At 45.5% G+C, this 16,038-nt stretch overlaps 2 protein-coding genes across 5 annotated transcripts in view; one reads left to right on the forward strand and one right to left on the reverse strand.

Annotated features, from left to right (window-relative positions):
• DNAJC3 (DnaJ heat shock protein family (Hsp40) member C3) overlaps window positions 1–5,426 on the reverse strand; it is a 30,471-nt gene extending 25,045 nt beyond the window's left edge. Inside the window, exon 1 of one of the 2 annotated variants that reach the window (XM_015627440.3) lies at window positions 5,268–5,426. In XM_015627440.3, coding sequence (XP_015482926.1) covers window positions 5,268–5,349 — 82 coding nt within the window. In that variant the 5' untranslated portion in view covers window positions 5,350–5,426. The remainder of the gene's footprint in view (window positions 1–5,267) is intronic. The other variant, XM_033514086.1, reaches the window with a different exon arrangement.
• Window positions 5,427–10,239: 4,813 nt separating this feature from the next.
• DZIP1 (DAZ interacting zinc finger protein 1) overlaps window positions 10,240–16,038 on the forward strand; it is a 39,922-nt gene continuing 34,123 nt past the window's right edge. Inside the window, exons 1-4 of one of the 3 annotated variants that reach the window (XM_019006090.1) lie at window positions 10,240–11,266; window positions 13,307–13,378; window positions 14,727–14,796; window positions 14,873–15,367. In XM_019006090.1, coding sequence (XP_018861635.1) covers window positions 14,794–14,796; window positions 14,873–15,367 — 498 coding nt within the window. In that variant the 5' untranslated portion in view covers window positions 10,240–11,266; window positions 13,307–13,378; window positions 14,727–14,793. The remainder of the gene's footprint in view (window positions 11,267–13,306; window positions 13,379–14,726; window positions 14,797–14,872; window positions 15,368–16,038) is intronic. The other 2 variants (XM_015620619.2, XM_015620628.2) reach the window with 2 other exon arrangements.

Here is a 16,038-nt window from a genome sequence, read left to right on the forward strand (position 1 = left end):
CAAAACCCTACTGAAGTAGTAAGTCTTTGAAGTGCCAGTTTGAGTTTAAAGCTAATAAATTGCTGCTGCCCAGCCAACAGATAAAGACTACTGTTGAGAAGAAATGAGCAGTACATGAGCAAGTACATGCTGTATGCACATCAACAGCTTTGTTCTGCTTCCTGCAATCTTCAGATCAGGGCAGAATTTCACTACAAATTACCCATCAGTTTATGACTATTAAGAAACTTTTAGCCTCGAAAAATTTTCATTTATTAAGAGGATACCCTATTGCCTACATTTAAGCAAGGTAATATATTGAAGTCCTGAATAAGCCCATCACATTAAAATCCAATGATTTATAACTTATTTTGCTCAGGTTTTGCACTGAGCTGATTCAGATAGGCATTTTAAATACAAAAATGCAGAAGCACTTCAAAGTTTTTTCTTAGAATACATTTAAAATTTTGCAGTACAACTGATTGAAGAAAAGTATATCTGAACTTCTCACACTGAAAGGTGGTTAAACAACAACATATTTGTAATGAATGAACAAACAGTAATTTCTTATCAACAAATCAAGATTTTAGACAGAGAAGCTCTCAACACCTGGGATCTTAATTTTATATTTCTGTTCTACTCCATTATAAAGCTCATAATTCTTTTAATCCCACATTATAAGAAAATCCTTGAGCTGTCTATATGAAAATGAACAAAATCCCCTCTGCATCCACTAGAGAAAGTTCTATCTACTAAAAGACCAACAGTAATTCAGCAAGCTGGATTCAAGGGCTTCAACTCAATTATTTGCTCTAGAACAATGACAGAGAACGTCTTTTTTTAATTAATGGAAAATACTTCATGAAGTCCCAAATTTCCAGTGAATATCTTTTGTTTAAGTAGATAGAGTTAAAATTGCCTACAGGATAAATAATTATTATTTGAGGATCTTACTAAATGATTCATTTGAAAGTCAATTCTAGGTATGTAAAAAATTTATTCCCATTTTATATGCATGTCCAGTCTGCAGCAAAAAAATACATTCTTTCTTGCTCTTTTCCCATTTTGCTTTGCTAGCTTAAAGCTTCAATCATCAAGTAGTATAGCATCCTTTAAAACACATTAAAAACACAACAAAAAAATTCAGAACTAGAAAAAAACCTTACCACAAATTTCCCTGGCTTTGGAAGTATGCGAGCAGTAAAGCAGGCACCAAACTATAAACAGACTGAAGTATTTAACATGACCTAATACCAACTAAAAACTCTTGAATTTTCATCCCTCCCATGTTTCCCCACACAAATACCTGAAATCTTTCAAAACCTGTTAGTTGGGAGTGGTATCCTAGAACTGGGCTATAAATTACTCTTTGAAGAACTTTTCATCTACCCAAATATGGCATTCAATTCCCAGTCTCAAGCATCCTTGTTTTACATTCAGTCACATCAGGATAGCTCCAAGAATATATTTTTCCACAGTAAGATGTACCTACACAACTTGGTATCCTTCTAACATTGTGTTCAGTACAGTTTTACAGTTATATAATACTTTAGGTGGAAGAGCCATCTTTTTCCTTGAAAATTATGAAGACAATAAAACAAAAAAGAAAGATGCCCACTGATAGCTGTGTAATAAAAGCAGGGGCAACATGGATAAATAAAGAAGCAAATTGTGAAGTCTTGTAGATTCCCTGTAGAATGAGACTAATTATATTTGACATACATTAAACCTCAACTCTGCAAGTTGCTGAACATTATAATTTGATGCATGAAACTCCAGGAGCAGCCTGCATCATCAGCCTAACCATGATGACAAGTGACATTTACCGTAACTACTCAGGAACACTCTGCACTGACCAGATAGCTGGGCTGTTTATTCACAGAGATCTATGGCTTATTCATTTCTTGTCTGTAGGCAAACAATTGCTCTAAATAAAGCAGTCCACAGTAGACATCTGAAAACTGAAAATAAGCACAGGAGTCCAAGGACTCAAATTCTCTGCAACCTATTTGGGTACATACCTATGTACCCAAATTCCCAGACCTACTTTGGTCTGGGAATGATTCTAAGAACTAAAACTCAGCTGGACCAAAAAAACCCACCAAACCCCACTCCACAGAGCTCTTTCCAACAGATACATATTGGTGTGCTGGATACCACAGGCCCAGTTGGAGAAGCTCTGCATGCTCCACCAAGAAACTAAATTTACACAAGAGACATGCAGGCTTACCATTTATTTTTTAAAACTTCCATGTATTTTAATTTGAATATAATTTCTGAAGACTACCTAAATGTTAAGTATACAAGGACCTCAAACAACCACCCACATAAGCTCAAGCTGCTAAATCAAGTCAAATATTCTGGATAAATTCAGAGCCTGTAGTCCTTACAGTGGGGCAAGTCTAAGTAGCAAAAAAGAAAACCAAACCAACACAAAAAACCCAAACAAACACAAACCCCCAAACTATTCCAAGGTAATTGGTACTAGCCCTGACAACTCAAAGGGTAACAATCAGAAGTTACAGGGAAGACAAGCAGGTGCAGCTAACCTGTTTTTCCAGTTAAATACATTCACTTGAAATAAATTATAACTTCATGGTAGGATTTTTGTTTTGTTACAATAATTGGTGCTAATATGTAGGCACTTAAGTCTACAGACTTCAACTATATCCTTGCATAATCTGTCCCATCCACACTGCAAAGAACTCAAGAAAGCTCTGCAACTTGAGAACAGTTTCAAGATGTTACATTTCTCTACATACTCCTTTTCTCCCCCCTGTAGAATTTCCACACACTTTCTTGTAAATTTTATTCCCAAGTGGAGTAACAAGACTACAAAAACAAACATAATTAGTTCCTATTGTGTACCAAAACCAGTTGTTTAAACAACAAAGAAGAAGCATGCATGTCAATAATATTAATTACGTTCATCTAATCCTTTTTTTCCCCCCCACAGAGGAGCTAAATGATTGCCTTATCTTGTCAGGAGAGTGGGAGATCCTGCTTTTGCAACATATTTTATCAAAATGACCCTGAATCTTAGGTTTGCTATTATTTTTAAACAGTTTGGTCTTTGCTTTAGGTGTATTTGCTAACGTGATTTCCAAAAACTGCACTGAACCAAGTAATGTGTGGACAAGCACCGACAGTTTCAGAAGTAACGCTCCTGAGGTTTACAAGGAGCCTCAGAGTAGCTAGGTAATCCATGTGTAACTTTCACCCCTCAACTTTTTACTCACTTCCTTTGCAAAGGAACCTGGTAAATACAGTAAAGACTAACAGACAAAAAAAGCCCCTCCCCCAAGTAGGCTTTGTTATTTGGGGCCAAGAAAGAAACCAAACAAGCTCCCAAACTTGGGGCAAAAACAAAAGGTGGGGGGAAGAAAAGAAACACATAAAGCTTGTGCTCTGACAGTAACCAACTGAGCTCTGTATACTCAGAGCCCATTTATTCTTCCCCATATTACATTTCCTTTCTTCTGCTAAGAGAAGGAAGAGGGGAAATGAACAACACTCCTTTATTCCTCCTCTTTTTGTTGTGATTAGTGTGGACAAACTGCAATGAAGAATGAGTCTTCCCAAGAGAGGATCTGTTCCAAACTCATAACAAATTTGGATGAAGAGGAGGAATCAAAAACGTTTTTACTGAGTGTATTTACCAGCCAGATATTAATAGTATTCATTGACATTAACTGTATGATACAAAGTTAATACAGAATGACTTTTCCACAGATTCGTGAATCAGATGACACAAGGCAGACTTCTATTATCAAGATTCAAATTTAAATATGACTATAACCACCTCTGAGCTCAAACACCAGTAATATTTGTGGGGGGGAAAAAATCAAGATACTTAACATACTCCCCACAAATATTCTGTAACTACACATTCTGAAAAATTAACTCATGAACTAAGATGTTAGTGAACTCAGTAAATAAGATCCAGTACTACCACTTGGCATTCCATTACTGTGCTCTACATCTTTATTAACTGAAGTTAAGAAAACATCCCCCTAATTAGGAAATAATGGTATGCCCAAATAGCCATTAAACCACATACTTGAAACAGGTTGGCAGTTCCAAATAAAGAATCCTCAGCAGGAGCACCACTGCCACAACCTCAGGGGAAAAAAAAACAAACCAACAGCATACTCTGACAAAAGTTATGATTTGTCTTCTAACACTATTAGAACACATATTTTAAAAAAAGGCATTTGGAAGTATGTGGTCTAATGCAGGGTGTTTTTGCCACAGTATATTCCTGTTGCCACCTGGCCAGCTGAACTAGACTCTAATTTAGTGTACCAACTGAATTTTTAATGTTAATCTGTATCTTCCTTAAGCCCATAGACTTTTTCTGACTAATGACGGCTTCAGTTCCACTTCCATCTGCCACTGACAAGTAAATCATGTTCATCAGGTGAAACCCTGACTGTAACCACCATTCTATAACAGAGTTAGAAATTTAACAGAAGCCTGTGAATAGAAGTCTGGCTACACAGGTGTTGCTGGCAGTGTACTGTGAAAGTAAACAAGCTGCTCAAAGCACAGATAAGCTGAACTGCAAATACTAATGGTGAGTGGCGAAAAGAAAAACCTAAAAAAAACCAATAGAAACCATAACAACAAAACAAAAACAGAACAAATTCAACGCAACCATCAAAAGCCTCAGGGAATCTCTAAGTGTGACACTAATACTGGCTGCGGCTGAGAAGGGCAACTGGAGAAGCCTTTGAACTTCGGAACTACACGAAATCCACCTGGGAGTGAGACATTCACGGCTAGCACAGAACGGCCAACGTTGTCACACAGCTGCACTCAAGGGCTCCATGGCAATCGAGGCCTCACAGTGGCTGGCGGCAGCCTCAGCCCGTCCGTCAGCAGGCCGGGGAGCGCGAAGCGCACACACAGCGAGCCACCTCCAACCGCACCGCCAGGAACTCCGACTAACCCCAACAGGTCACCGGCAGAGGCCGTGCCCTCATTACGCACCCTTCGCCACAGCCCCAAGTGACGAGGTGGCAGCGCTGCACCTCCTCCTTCACACCCTTTCCCGAAATATCCCCCCCCACCCCGGCTCAAGACGACACGGACCGGGGGAGGCGGGGGGGTGTGGGGTGTGCGCCCCGCCGCCACGGTGGACACCGCGCAGCCCCGACAGGAGGGACGAGAGAGGGCAACCAGCCACCAGCCACCACGGCAGAGGGCCCAACCCCAGCGGGCCGCGGACGGCCGCGGCACAGCCCCCCCTCGCAACGCACCCCCAAAGAGACCCCGGCCCGGCTCACCCTGGTACTGCAGGTCGAGGAGCACAAGCAGGAAGGGCAGCGCGGAGCCCAAGCGCCCGGCGGAGGCAGCGGGGGACACCATCTCCTCCTCCGTCGCCGCCCCCCGTCCCGACAGTGGCGGCTCCGGGCCAGGCCCAACCGAGCGGCGGCTCCAGCTCCTCCGGGCAGGGTCGTGGGGCACGCTGATTGGCCGCGCCGCGCGCGCCCGCCCCTGCCTGCCGCCCGCTGCCGGACGTGAGGGAGGGGCGCGAGCGCGCCCGGCCCCGCCCCGGCGCGGGGCCCTCACTGAACGTGGCGGCGCGGCCGGCTCCCGCCCTCAACAGAGATGGCTGCGCCCTTCCCCGGGCCCCGCGCTGAAAGGCGCACGGGATGTGTGGCTGTCTGCTTCTGCCCTTCATTTGTTGTCTCTTTGCTCGCTCTCGCCCTGCTCATCTTGACATCCCTAGAGTCAGAAGTAGTTACCAATTTGCCCAGAGAATTACAGAGAATGAAAATCGGATTGGGAAGTACAATCTTGCCCTATGACAGAAGCACAGAATTTCCCGAGTTAGAAGGGATCCATCAGGATCACTGAGTACAACGCCTGGCCCTGCACAGGACCATTCCCAAGAATAACATGTGCCTGAGAGTATTGGCCAAACACTTGAACTCTGTCAGGCTGGTGTAACCACTGACCTGGGGAGCCTGTTCCAGTGCCCAGCCACATAGAACCTTTTACCTGACATCCAACCTAAACCTCCCCTGACAGAGCTTCAGGCCATTCCCTCAGTCCTGTCACTGTCACCAGAGAGAAAAGATCAGTGTCTGCCCGTCTCCTTCCCCTCATGAGGAAGCTGTAACTGCAGTGGGGTCTCCCCTCAGTCTCCTTCAGGCTGAACAGACCAAGTGACCTCAGCTGCTTCTCATAAGGCTTCGCCTCTAGACCCTTCATCCTCATGGACACTCTCCTCCTCCTTTGGACACTCTAATTATTTCATGTCTTTATTATATTGTGTGCACAAAATTGCACATAATATTCGAGGTGTGGCCACACCACTGCAGAGTGGGACAATCACCTCAATCACCTCCCCTGCCCAGCTGGTGATGGTCTGCAAAGCAATATAGCTGAAATATAAAAATGCTTTCAAAGGGACTTATAAAAATTAGGCTAGTTTCAGAAACAAGTTCCTTCAGAAGTCTTGAGTCTGGCATGAAAGGGTGGATGACAAAGACTACACCAATGTTCAAAGTGCTGTAAAGATGGCAAACTAAGGAATTTTTCCCAAGTTGCTGCTGGTAATATATAGTAACATCAGAGGGCGGCAATTCGCAAGGAATCTCTCATGAAGCTACTCATGGCTTCAGAGACTGGGAACTGAATAAGGTGACATTTAGTAGAAATAGTTGTATCTGTGGAGGACCATCATGCTGATGATGCAATTGGTAGATACAATTTAATTAATAACCTCAATTCCAAAACCACTCTAACAAAAGTTTCCTGGTCCAGGAAGAATATAGAAGCAATATAGCAGACTGAACTGAGCAGACAATCACTGTTACAATACAGAAGCAATATAGCAGACTGTTGTGTTGCGTGCACAATCTAGTAGGAAAATAAAGGAGGTGAGAGAGGATGATAACACAGAAGTAGTATTCTCAGGACTGCTTCTTGTAAGAAGTCTCTCAGTCCTTGTACCTCATTTTTATTCTCACCTATGTACATCCCTGTCAGAAGCTTAGCTATAATGAAGCTAAATGAAATAGTAGTGTACATCTGCTTAACATGGGATTCTTGTTTATGTAGCCACATATTTTGGGAATTTCACATTTGGATTGGTGTTCACAGGAGAGGGCTCCTCTGTGTGGGGAAATTCCATTTTCTAGGTTCCTTTGCAGTAAATGGAAACAGAAAGGCTCCTACAACCTACAGTTCAGCACAGAAGGTTTATTTACATGCTCTAAACTTGTGCTTGGAAAAGCTGATCATTGTTGTCAGACTTGAAAGGGAGTGTGAGTGTCTGGTCTTGTCTAGGGCAAGGGAGCAAAATAATTTATTACAAAAACATGTCTCTATTAAAGCATGTATTTTATTTTTAGGGCATAGAACACTTTTCAATTAAAATGCTAATCTGAAAGTCAAAAACTATGCTTCAAACATTAAGAGGTTTTTTTGTGAAATAAAGGATTTTATTTTGAAAATATATTAAAAATGTTAACATTAATGAACTCTTCCTGTTTCTTGATTAAAGCAATTTCTGAAATTTAGTCTATTTGCCTAGTTTTGATTTCCCTGAAACTGGTTTTGGTTTACCTATCATTAGTTACATATATTTTTCTCAGCTCAACTCCAAGTTTCAAATCTCTGTGATACCAGCAAGCTGTTTTGTTTCTCTTGAATGTCTCTGATTTTACAAACTTTGAAAAATACCATTGGCAAAGTGCTGTGCTGTCACAGAAAATGTTTATCTTATGTCTGCCAAAACACTGAACAAGCAGAGCTTGCACTTCCAATCACTTTGACCAGAATTAAAGTGTGTATGTGTGCAGCCTTACCTCTGCCTGCTCTAGAAGACACCTTCATGCTCTTCCTCCCTAAGTGGATGTTTCCATCTTTCAAGACTGGCAACAGAACAGCCCTCATGCAGTTTTATAAGTTCATGTAAGCCATTGGTCTGTGATGCCATCTAGCATCCTCTTTTACCCACCGAACTGCAGCATATTATAGCCACGTAAGTGAAAAAGTGCAATGTAGTTGTAAGGAAAAGAATAAATATCTAACATATGCCATTGAAAATTCACCTAGAGGTAGTTAAGTGTTAAAATCCAAGTACTTGCTTGTGTGACCTTTCTATTGCTGCAATTGCATCAATGGTTTCAGTGTCTTTGCAGACATATAGTTAAGCTGAATTCCCTCTGAGTCTGGAAGAAAGGAAGATAAATGAACTGGCCATCTCAGTAAAATCCAGCTAGACTTGTTACATGAAGAGAAACTTTTAGGAGAAACTGTTTTATTTGAAGATAAAAAAGATTTAATTTGTAAAGAGTCTGAAGCATCCAAAATTAAAAATAAAATTTATTAAACTACATAGAGCAGTGCCTATTTAAACTGCTTAATTGTGGCTAGTGGCATTTGTTGGAATGAAGGAGGTGGCACAAAAGTGTCAGGAGAGTGGTTCATTCTACCTTTTTTTAAACTGTTTTGTTTTCCTGTGATAAAAATACATAAATTATTTCCTCAGGTAAACTGAGCAATGGAAAGTTTGAACAAATGGAAGTATTATAGGTATTTGTCATAGTTTAACACCAGCCAGCAACTAAGCACCACACAGCTGCTCGCTTGAAAATTGAAAAATGTGCCATGGTGGGAAGTGGCAGTAAGGAAAAGATTAAACAAACTAAGAATCTGGCTAGACTCATTATTATACATGCAGCATTCTGGTGAAGTCAACTTTCCACCTGGGTTAATGATTACTTGTATGCGTCACTCTGAGAGTGCTGTAGGAGAGATATTACTCAAGAGTCTATTTCTCAGCTCCCAAGACAGTTTTTCCACTGCCCTCTCAAATTGAAACATCTTGTACCTCATGTGTAGTCCTCCTCCATGCCACAAAATACACCAATAACTTTTCCACTTAACACATTGCATCAGGGCTCTGAGGGCACTGCCAAGCCTGGCTGTCCCTGCCCTGCCTCCCTCAGTGGCCAATACCCCTGCTACCCAGGACATTTCCCAAATAGCCAGTGCCAAGATGTCATTGTATTTCATCCCACCATCAGAATACTCTCATTTTTGTGTTCTCCAGTTGCAGGTACCCTCTATGAGCCTCACAAATACCTTGCAAATGCTCTTGGTCCTCTCCTAGTAAATCCACACCTGATTTAGGAGAGTACTTTTGTCACCAAGGTATATAAGGGTAGAACCTGGTAGTAATGTGGGTTAAAGAATACCCACCTTTGCCAAGTCAGGCTGTACCACTTAATGCTAGTAATTAAAGATTAATCAAGCTCTGGAACAAATCAAGAGTGAAAGAGTGACAGAGTGAGAGCCGCCCCTTCAGCATAAAAATCTTGGTTATAGCCCTCAACCAAGGCCTGCTTGTGTATTTTGTATTAAACTGATACTAGAATAAGCAACCAAAATTCACATTTCTGCAGAATTCATATGCCACTCCCCTCATCAACTGAAGATTATTTCCAGCATTTTCTCACACAATTAGCATTTACTTTGACATAAAAGCCACTTTCATAGCAATGGAGATCCTTAGAGCGCATGCTGAACAGACTGTGGTGCTGTCATTAGGGCATTAAAAGGGCAGGGGGTATAAAATTTCTTGGGCAGCCAAGACACTGCACTTGTGGATCTTGATCTCTGAGTGCTCCAACCTTTCACATAAAGTGCTGATCAACTTGCATTGCATATTTCCCTATAGGCCTCACCCACAGAGGCTGGGACTGTCGCACTGCAGGTTTTCAAAGTCCTCTCTTAATTAAGGTTTATCACACTAAAGCCTTCATAAAGCATCTTCCTCTGGCAATGCCTGTTTTAGTAGCCCAACAGATACAGATCTACAGAAGCAAAAGTCACTAGTACAGAGGACTGGATGTCCACTTTTGATATATGTTCAAGTTTTCCTTCAGACTAGCCTCATCCTCTGGATTGAACACCCATTAGTGACTGGAGCATGCTGAGGTACCCTTGGAGCATCAAAAACTGAAGCACCTGAATGGTTACCACTTTTCTTAAAGCTGGTGTTCACAGCATATGTGCTCACATCTACACTGTTGCAACAGAATTCCATGGTTCAGTGAGGTAAGTTGGTGTCTCAGTAATTCTGTCTACTTTAGAAAATACAGTGGTGTGTCCCTGGCCAAAAGGAATTCCTAAATGAAGATTAGGTGTTGTAAATGTCTAATGATTACCTCCATCAGTGAATTTGCCAGCATAATTTATATTAAATACAAACTCTGAAATTTTCTTTGTGGTCACAAAGACTGCACAGCATTTATTAAGGAAAAGCACAATTCAAAACCCTGAGAGGAAAGAGGAATAAAATCAGAAGGATCTGATGTCATCTGTAGCTGTATGAATAGAAAGATTCTATCTGCATGATATAATACATATTTTCATTGAAAATAACAACTTCTCCTGACATTACTTTCTTTAAGCTACCTGCAGGAAAGCGTACTCCCGGCTTTATCCTTGTATTGGAACACGGTGTTTTCCTGGACACGTCAGGAAACTCTCATGAAAGATCAACACCTTCTCCCATTGGAGATTATCACTACGCTCTCGGTCCCTCGGGCTTCCCTCCAGCTCGGCAGGCAGGCGGGCTTCTGCAGCCCCACAAATCCCTTTGCAGCTCGGTGGGCAGGCACGATGCTGCAGATCCCGAGACTCCGCTCCAGCTCGGCGGGCAGATGGAATCCTGCAGCTCCTCAAGATCCCCTATCCAGCTCGGCGGGCAGATGGGATTCTGCAGCTCCTCAAGATCCCCTACCCAGCTCGGTGGGCAGGCGGGTTCCTGCCCCCGCCCCACCGCTGCCCTGCCGCGCCGCCCGCCCCGCGCCGGCGGCGACTCCCCATCCCGCTAAGAAGTTCGCTGCTCCACAGGTTTAAACGTGTCGTGTTCGGTGACTGCGTGGTAAAACGTGCCTAGAATTTGCAAAGGCAGCCTTTCCAAAGCTTGTTGCATTTTTTAAAAAGGGACAGAAAAGACTGCTTCTCGGTCGGAGAGGCTCGGGACCGGACCAAGACAAAGGACATCCCGCCTAGGCATCAACATCTGCCGGGCAGGTTTTCAAGGAGCGAGAGTCGGCGAGCAGCGGGGGAGCCCTCGCCTGCCTCGGCCGCCGACCCCTCCTGAGCCGCCACCCGCAGCCGCGGCGCGGGACGGGCCCGGCGGAGGCCGGGGGACGCAGCCGCGGCACCGCCGGTAACGGCCGGGGCGGGAGCGGCCGCAGCCCCGCCGCCCCTCCGCGCCCTGCAGCCCCCACCGAGACCCGCGGAGCTGCAGCCTGAGGTGAGCACAGGGATCTCCCTTCCCTCCCCACCACCCCGGGTGCAGCAGGGTGGCGGGAGGCAGAGCCCGGCGGGGCCTCTCCGCTGGGGGAGGCGGGGGGGGAGCGGCGAGGCGGCCGCGCTCCGAAGCGGAGCCGGAGGTTTTGGCAGGCAGATGGAGCCCGGCTCAGGGCCTCCCGCAGGCCCGGCTGTGCTCGGCCCGCCTCCCCAGTCGCCGGGTCCGGGCCTGGCCCGCGGACACCGCCGCGGGGAAGCGCCGCTTTTCCCCCGTGCCTCCCGTCCCGGAGGGGAGGGGTGGCTGGGGGAGCAGGCGGTGCCACCCCTGATCGAGAGAGCCTGGCGGGTGCGTGATGACCCTAAATAACTCACGGACACAGCTCCCAGAATAGAGTAAATCCGGCAAAGAAAGAAAGGGAAAATGTTCGAAAAGGGCCGCCTCCGTCCGTCCGTACTTTTTCTATTTCCATTGAGATGCCTGGGCGGCTTGTGCCTCTTCTCAACTTCGTGGTGCCTCTCCCATCCCTGGCAGCATTCAAGGCCAGGTTGGATGGGGCTCTGAGTGACCTGGGCTGCTTGAAGTTGTCCCTGCCCACGGCAGCTGGTTGGAAGTAGATGGTCTTTAAGGTGCCTTCCAACAAAGACCATTATATATGATGGGTACCTCTGCAAGGTCACGTTCAGTTAAAGCAGGTTTAGTTGGAGCAGTATGCAAATCTGTATGGATAATCCTGACTAAATACATTGGTTGAAGAGAATAAGCTACCCTCAGGCATGGTTTACTTTGCTGGCTTTAAATAATGTTTAGTTATTTTTTTCTTATTAAGCCCATGCATCTCTCAGTGAAAGGCCCTTATTTAATGTGTGCTTTTTCAGGCTCCTTCTGCTTGACACACAAAGTGGTAGCTTTAAAAATTCACATGTTTTATATGTAAAATGTCAAATAGATGGAGCATATACTAGGTTTAGATTTTTGGGAGTTTGATTTCATTATGTGTAACTTAACAGTTAAGTTCCCTTGATTAGAAAAAATATTCAAACACCTGCTTTTCAAGGCATTTTAAAGAATCTGAGGCATGAACATTTTGGACAGTATTTGAGCATTTTAAAAGATCTAGCTGCTTACAGATATAAGTGTATTTATACACTAAACGGAAGTGAATCTCTGTCATTAGAAATAGCTCTGAAGAAGATTAACAGGTTTTTTTTCTTATTTCGGTACTCAAAGCAATGCAAAGTTCACTGGTAAACCAGGAAGATCTGTATTTGATATACACAAGAAAATGTTAAATGGATTTCTTTGAAGATTTGCTGGAGACCCTGTTTGCAGAAAAAGAGGTGGCAAAAATGTTATCCTTGCAGAAGTAGACTGCAATGTTGCAAATATTACACAGTGTCTTTCTAAATTAAAAATAAGTGGCATGGAAAGTGATGGAAGAATCTAAATGGAACTGAACCTTGGGTATAAGTGGGACCAGTAGGCTTAAGGTTCAAGGTACAAAAACCAACAACCAACATAGAAATCTACATAAAACTAAGAGCTTGTAGTTTGTGAGGGTGCTTGTGTTGGTGCATGTAGCAGCATTGCTATTTTTGTGGAAGTAGTTCTATATTGAGATTGCTGGTAGACATGTTACAGTTTATATTGGAGAGAAGGATGTTAAAAGTGCAGATGAGAGGTGAGCTTCATTACAAATTCCTAGGAGGCAAATGGAGGGAAATACTAAGGGGGAGTATGAATGATGTGGAGGAGCTGAAAGGTGACAGGGGAGGCCTAACAATACAGTTAGGATCTTCATGACCTATGAGAAGAAGTTGATGGAGCTGGGCTTGTTTAGAGTGGTGAAGGCAAAGGGACGCTTTGGTAGTGGTCTACAGTTACTTGAATAATTGCAGCAAAAATATTCAAACCATTCTTTAATCTTGGTAATAAGAGATACTCAGTGAGATATGAAGAATAATGTTTTCATCAGGAGGAGAGCACAGACATGCAACAGGCTGTACAAGGAGGTCATGAATTGTCTGTTCATCTTAAATGCCACAGGTGATGTGAACTAGTGTGCGGCAGAAATTTGGACTGGACGATGATCATCAGAGGTCCCTTGAGAACATCTCTGTGAGTCTATAATGCATGATGTAGAGAAACCTATGGGATAGAGTATATGATCACATATTGTGTGACTGTTCTTGGAGAGGTATGTATGAATGACCAAGAGTATGAGAAACTGAAAAATGCGTGGAAGGGACTGAAAAGTTAGGGAGGTATAAATGTGAAACATGGCAGTAAGGCAGACGTAGCTAGGGACTGAAATATTAAGAAATGGTAACAGGAAAAGCCAGTTTTCAGAAAAGAGTGGTAAGGATGAGTGAGGGAATAGGGTAATTTTGTATGATGGAGGAGAAGGATGCTGCTGCTTAGAAACAGTGTTACTGAGCAGGAGCAAGAGAAACACCAAACAGGGGAGCACTGGGAATTGAGGTGGGGCAGGGATATAGGCAGAAGTTGTTGGTTGCATTGATGAAAAGTATTTGGCCATGGATGGTAAAGTAGGTGATGTACGCAAGCCATGAGGTGCTTCTTGGGGCTGAAGTGTTTGGGATCGGTAGAATGAGACAGGAATGACAGATGTGGTGAGGTTGTAGGGTTGTATGGTTGCAGGAGTGGTTCTGGTGTGTGCTGATACCAGGCAGAGGTGTATTGATTTGATGAGTAAGGAGAGCGTGTGGAAACAGCATGCAAAGTGTGTGACTATATTAAGGTGAGGAAGGTGTTTGAAAGCACCAGACAGGAGGTTGTTGTGTGGGCACTGGGAGGGGTATGGAGTTGCACTGGAGACATTGCATAGAGCTACCAGCTCAGGCACATGAGGGCGCAGCAGCGTGAAGATGTACAGAGAAACGACATACCTAAGAATGCTGATGGTGGGGAGGTGACAGGTGTTGTCACATCTGGGGGAAAGTTGAGTAGGCGAGGCTGGAGAAGGGCACAGGACGACACGGGTTAAAGGAGTGTTAAGTCATGGCGGAGTGAGAAAGGTTTGAGTCAGGAGCAGCACGGTCGAGGCACAGGATGGGAAGGCACGTTGATGCAATGAACGTGCGAGTGTGGAGGCATGTACAGACTTCAAAGAAGTGAAGGCAATGTGGAGAGAGAAAGCGTAGGCTGTGTAGCTGTGTTAAAGGTGCATAAGCGGGAGAGCGGAGCCGAGGATACGTTTGTTGATGCGAGTAGCGTGTGAAGATGGTAAAGGATGCGCTGCGTCCGGGGCAGCGGGAGCACCGGGACCCGCGGGAGAGAGCGCCTCAGGGCGGCGCCGCCAGGAGCTACGGAGGCGTCGGGGGAGGAGGATGCCGGGAGGGAGAAGGACGGGATTTGTGCCGAGCACGGAGCCGAAGGGGCGGGGAGCGGCGGGGCGGGCGGGAGGCGGCACAGCCTGGCGTCACTGCCGCCTCCCCTCGCACAGGCCGGGGCTGCTATAGCGACGCGGAGGACGCCGGCGCCGAGCGGAGCCGCAGGAACGGAGACCAGACATGGTGAGCGCCGGGACGGGCGGGCGGGCAGCGGGGCGGGGAGTGCCGGCCCGGGCTGAGCCGTGTCTCTCTCCCGCAGCCCTTCTCCCAGCGCTCCTACCACCCGCCGACGGCCGAGACCGGCGCGGGGCCGGCGGCGTATCCCGCGTTCCAGTTCCGCGGGCGGCACGAGAACCCGGACTGGCGGCGGCTGAGCACCGTGGACGTGGAACGGGTGTCGCGGGATGGGGACGTGGCGGTCCTGCAGACGCACTTGGAGCATGTCACCTTCTGCAGCGCCGATCAGGAGCGCTGCCCGCACTGCCAGGGCCCCGCAGACCCGCTGCTGCTGAAGCTGCTGCGCATGGCACAGCTCTCCACCGAGTACCTGCTGCACTCCCAGGAGTACCTCAGCGCCCAGCTCGGCAGCCTGGAGGAGGCTCTGAGAGAGACACAGGCCCAGCGTGACCAGTTGGGGAAGGAGGTGGCCCAGCGCTTGCAGGAGATCCAGGGGCTCAAGGAAGAATGCAGGCGGAGGAAGAAGATGATCAGCACCCAGCAAATGATGCTGGAGGCACGAGCGAACTACCACCAGGTGAGAGGAGAGGGCAGGGTGGCCCAGTCACACAAACCTTGTCAGCTCTGAGCCTGCTGGGATGGGCAGCAGGGCAGCCCCACTCTGCTGGGATGCAGTTGTTTGCTGGGTGAAAGGCTGGAACTGCAAGGACCAGTGACCTTGCAAAAGGAAGTGCATTGCTGGCACTTATTTTCCATCTGTGTTTCAGAGACTCTTGGGAGAGTGCTACATCATCTTTAACAAATCCTCTTTTTACTAGCAGGTGCTCTTTACTCTTGAATTCGATTTAGATGCATCTGAAATGTCAGATACATATACAAAAAAAGTGATAAACATGTTACTACTTTGTTGTGTTGCTGTCTTTCCTTGCCTGTCAGCTGCATGGTCAGAAAACAAATGGAGAAAATGCATCAGAACTGATGCTGAGCAGTAATGTGCGATCTGCGAGAAGTCACTGTCCTGCACTGATGTTCTCCAGTTTCACAAAGTTTATGCTTATGGGTATGACTCAGAAGTGACTCAGGCAAGATGGTAAAGGGGTTCAGTGAGTTAGCTCAGCTCTGATTCCACAACAATCTGTTCCCATAGGGTCTTCCTTAAGAACCTTAGTACATAGCTGTTCTGAGTGACAGTGTCATGGCACTCTGTTTTTATTGGGAGGGATTTTTTTGTCTCACTACAATGGTGTG

The sequence above is a fragment of the Parus major genome, chromosome 1, assembly GCF_001522545.3.
Source record: "Parus major isolate Abel chromosome 1, Parus_major1.1, whole genome shotgun sequence".
In the NCBI taxonomy this organism is placed as follows: domain Eukaryota; kingdom Metazoa; phylum Chordata; class Aves; order Passeriformes; family Paridae; genus Parus; species Parus major.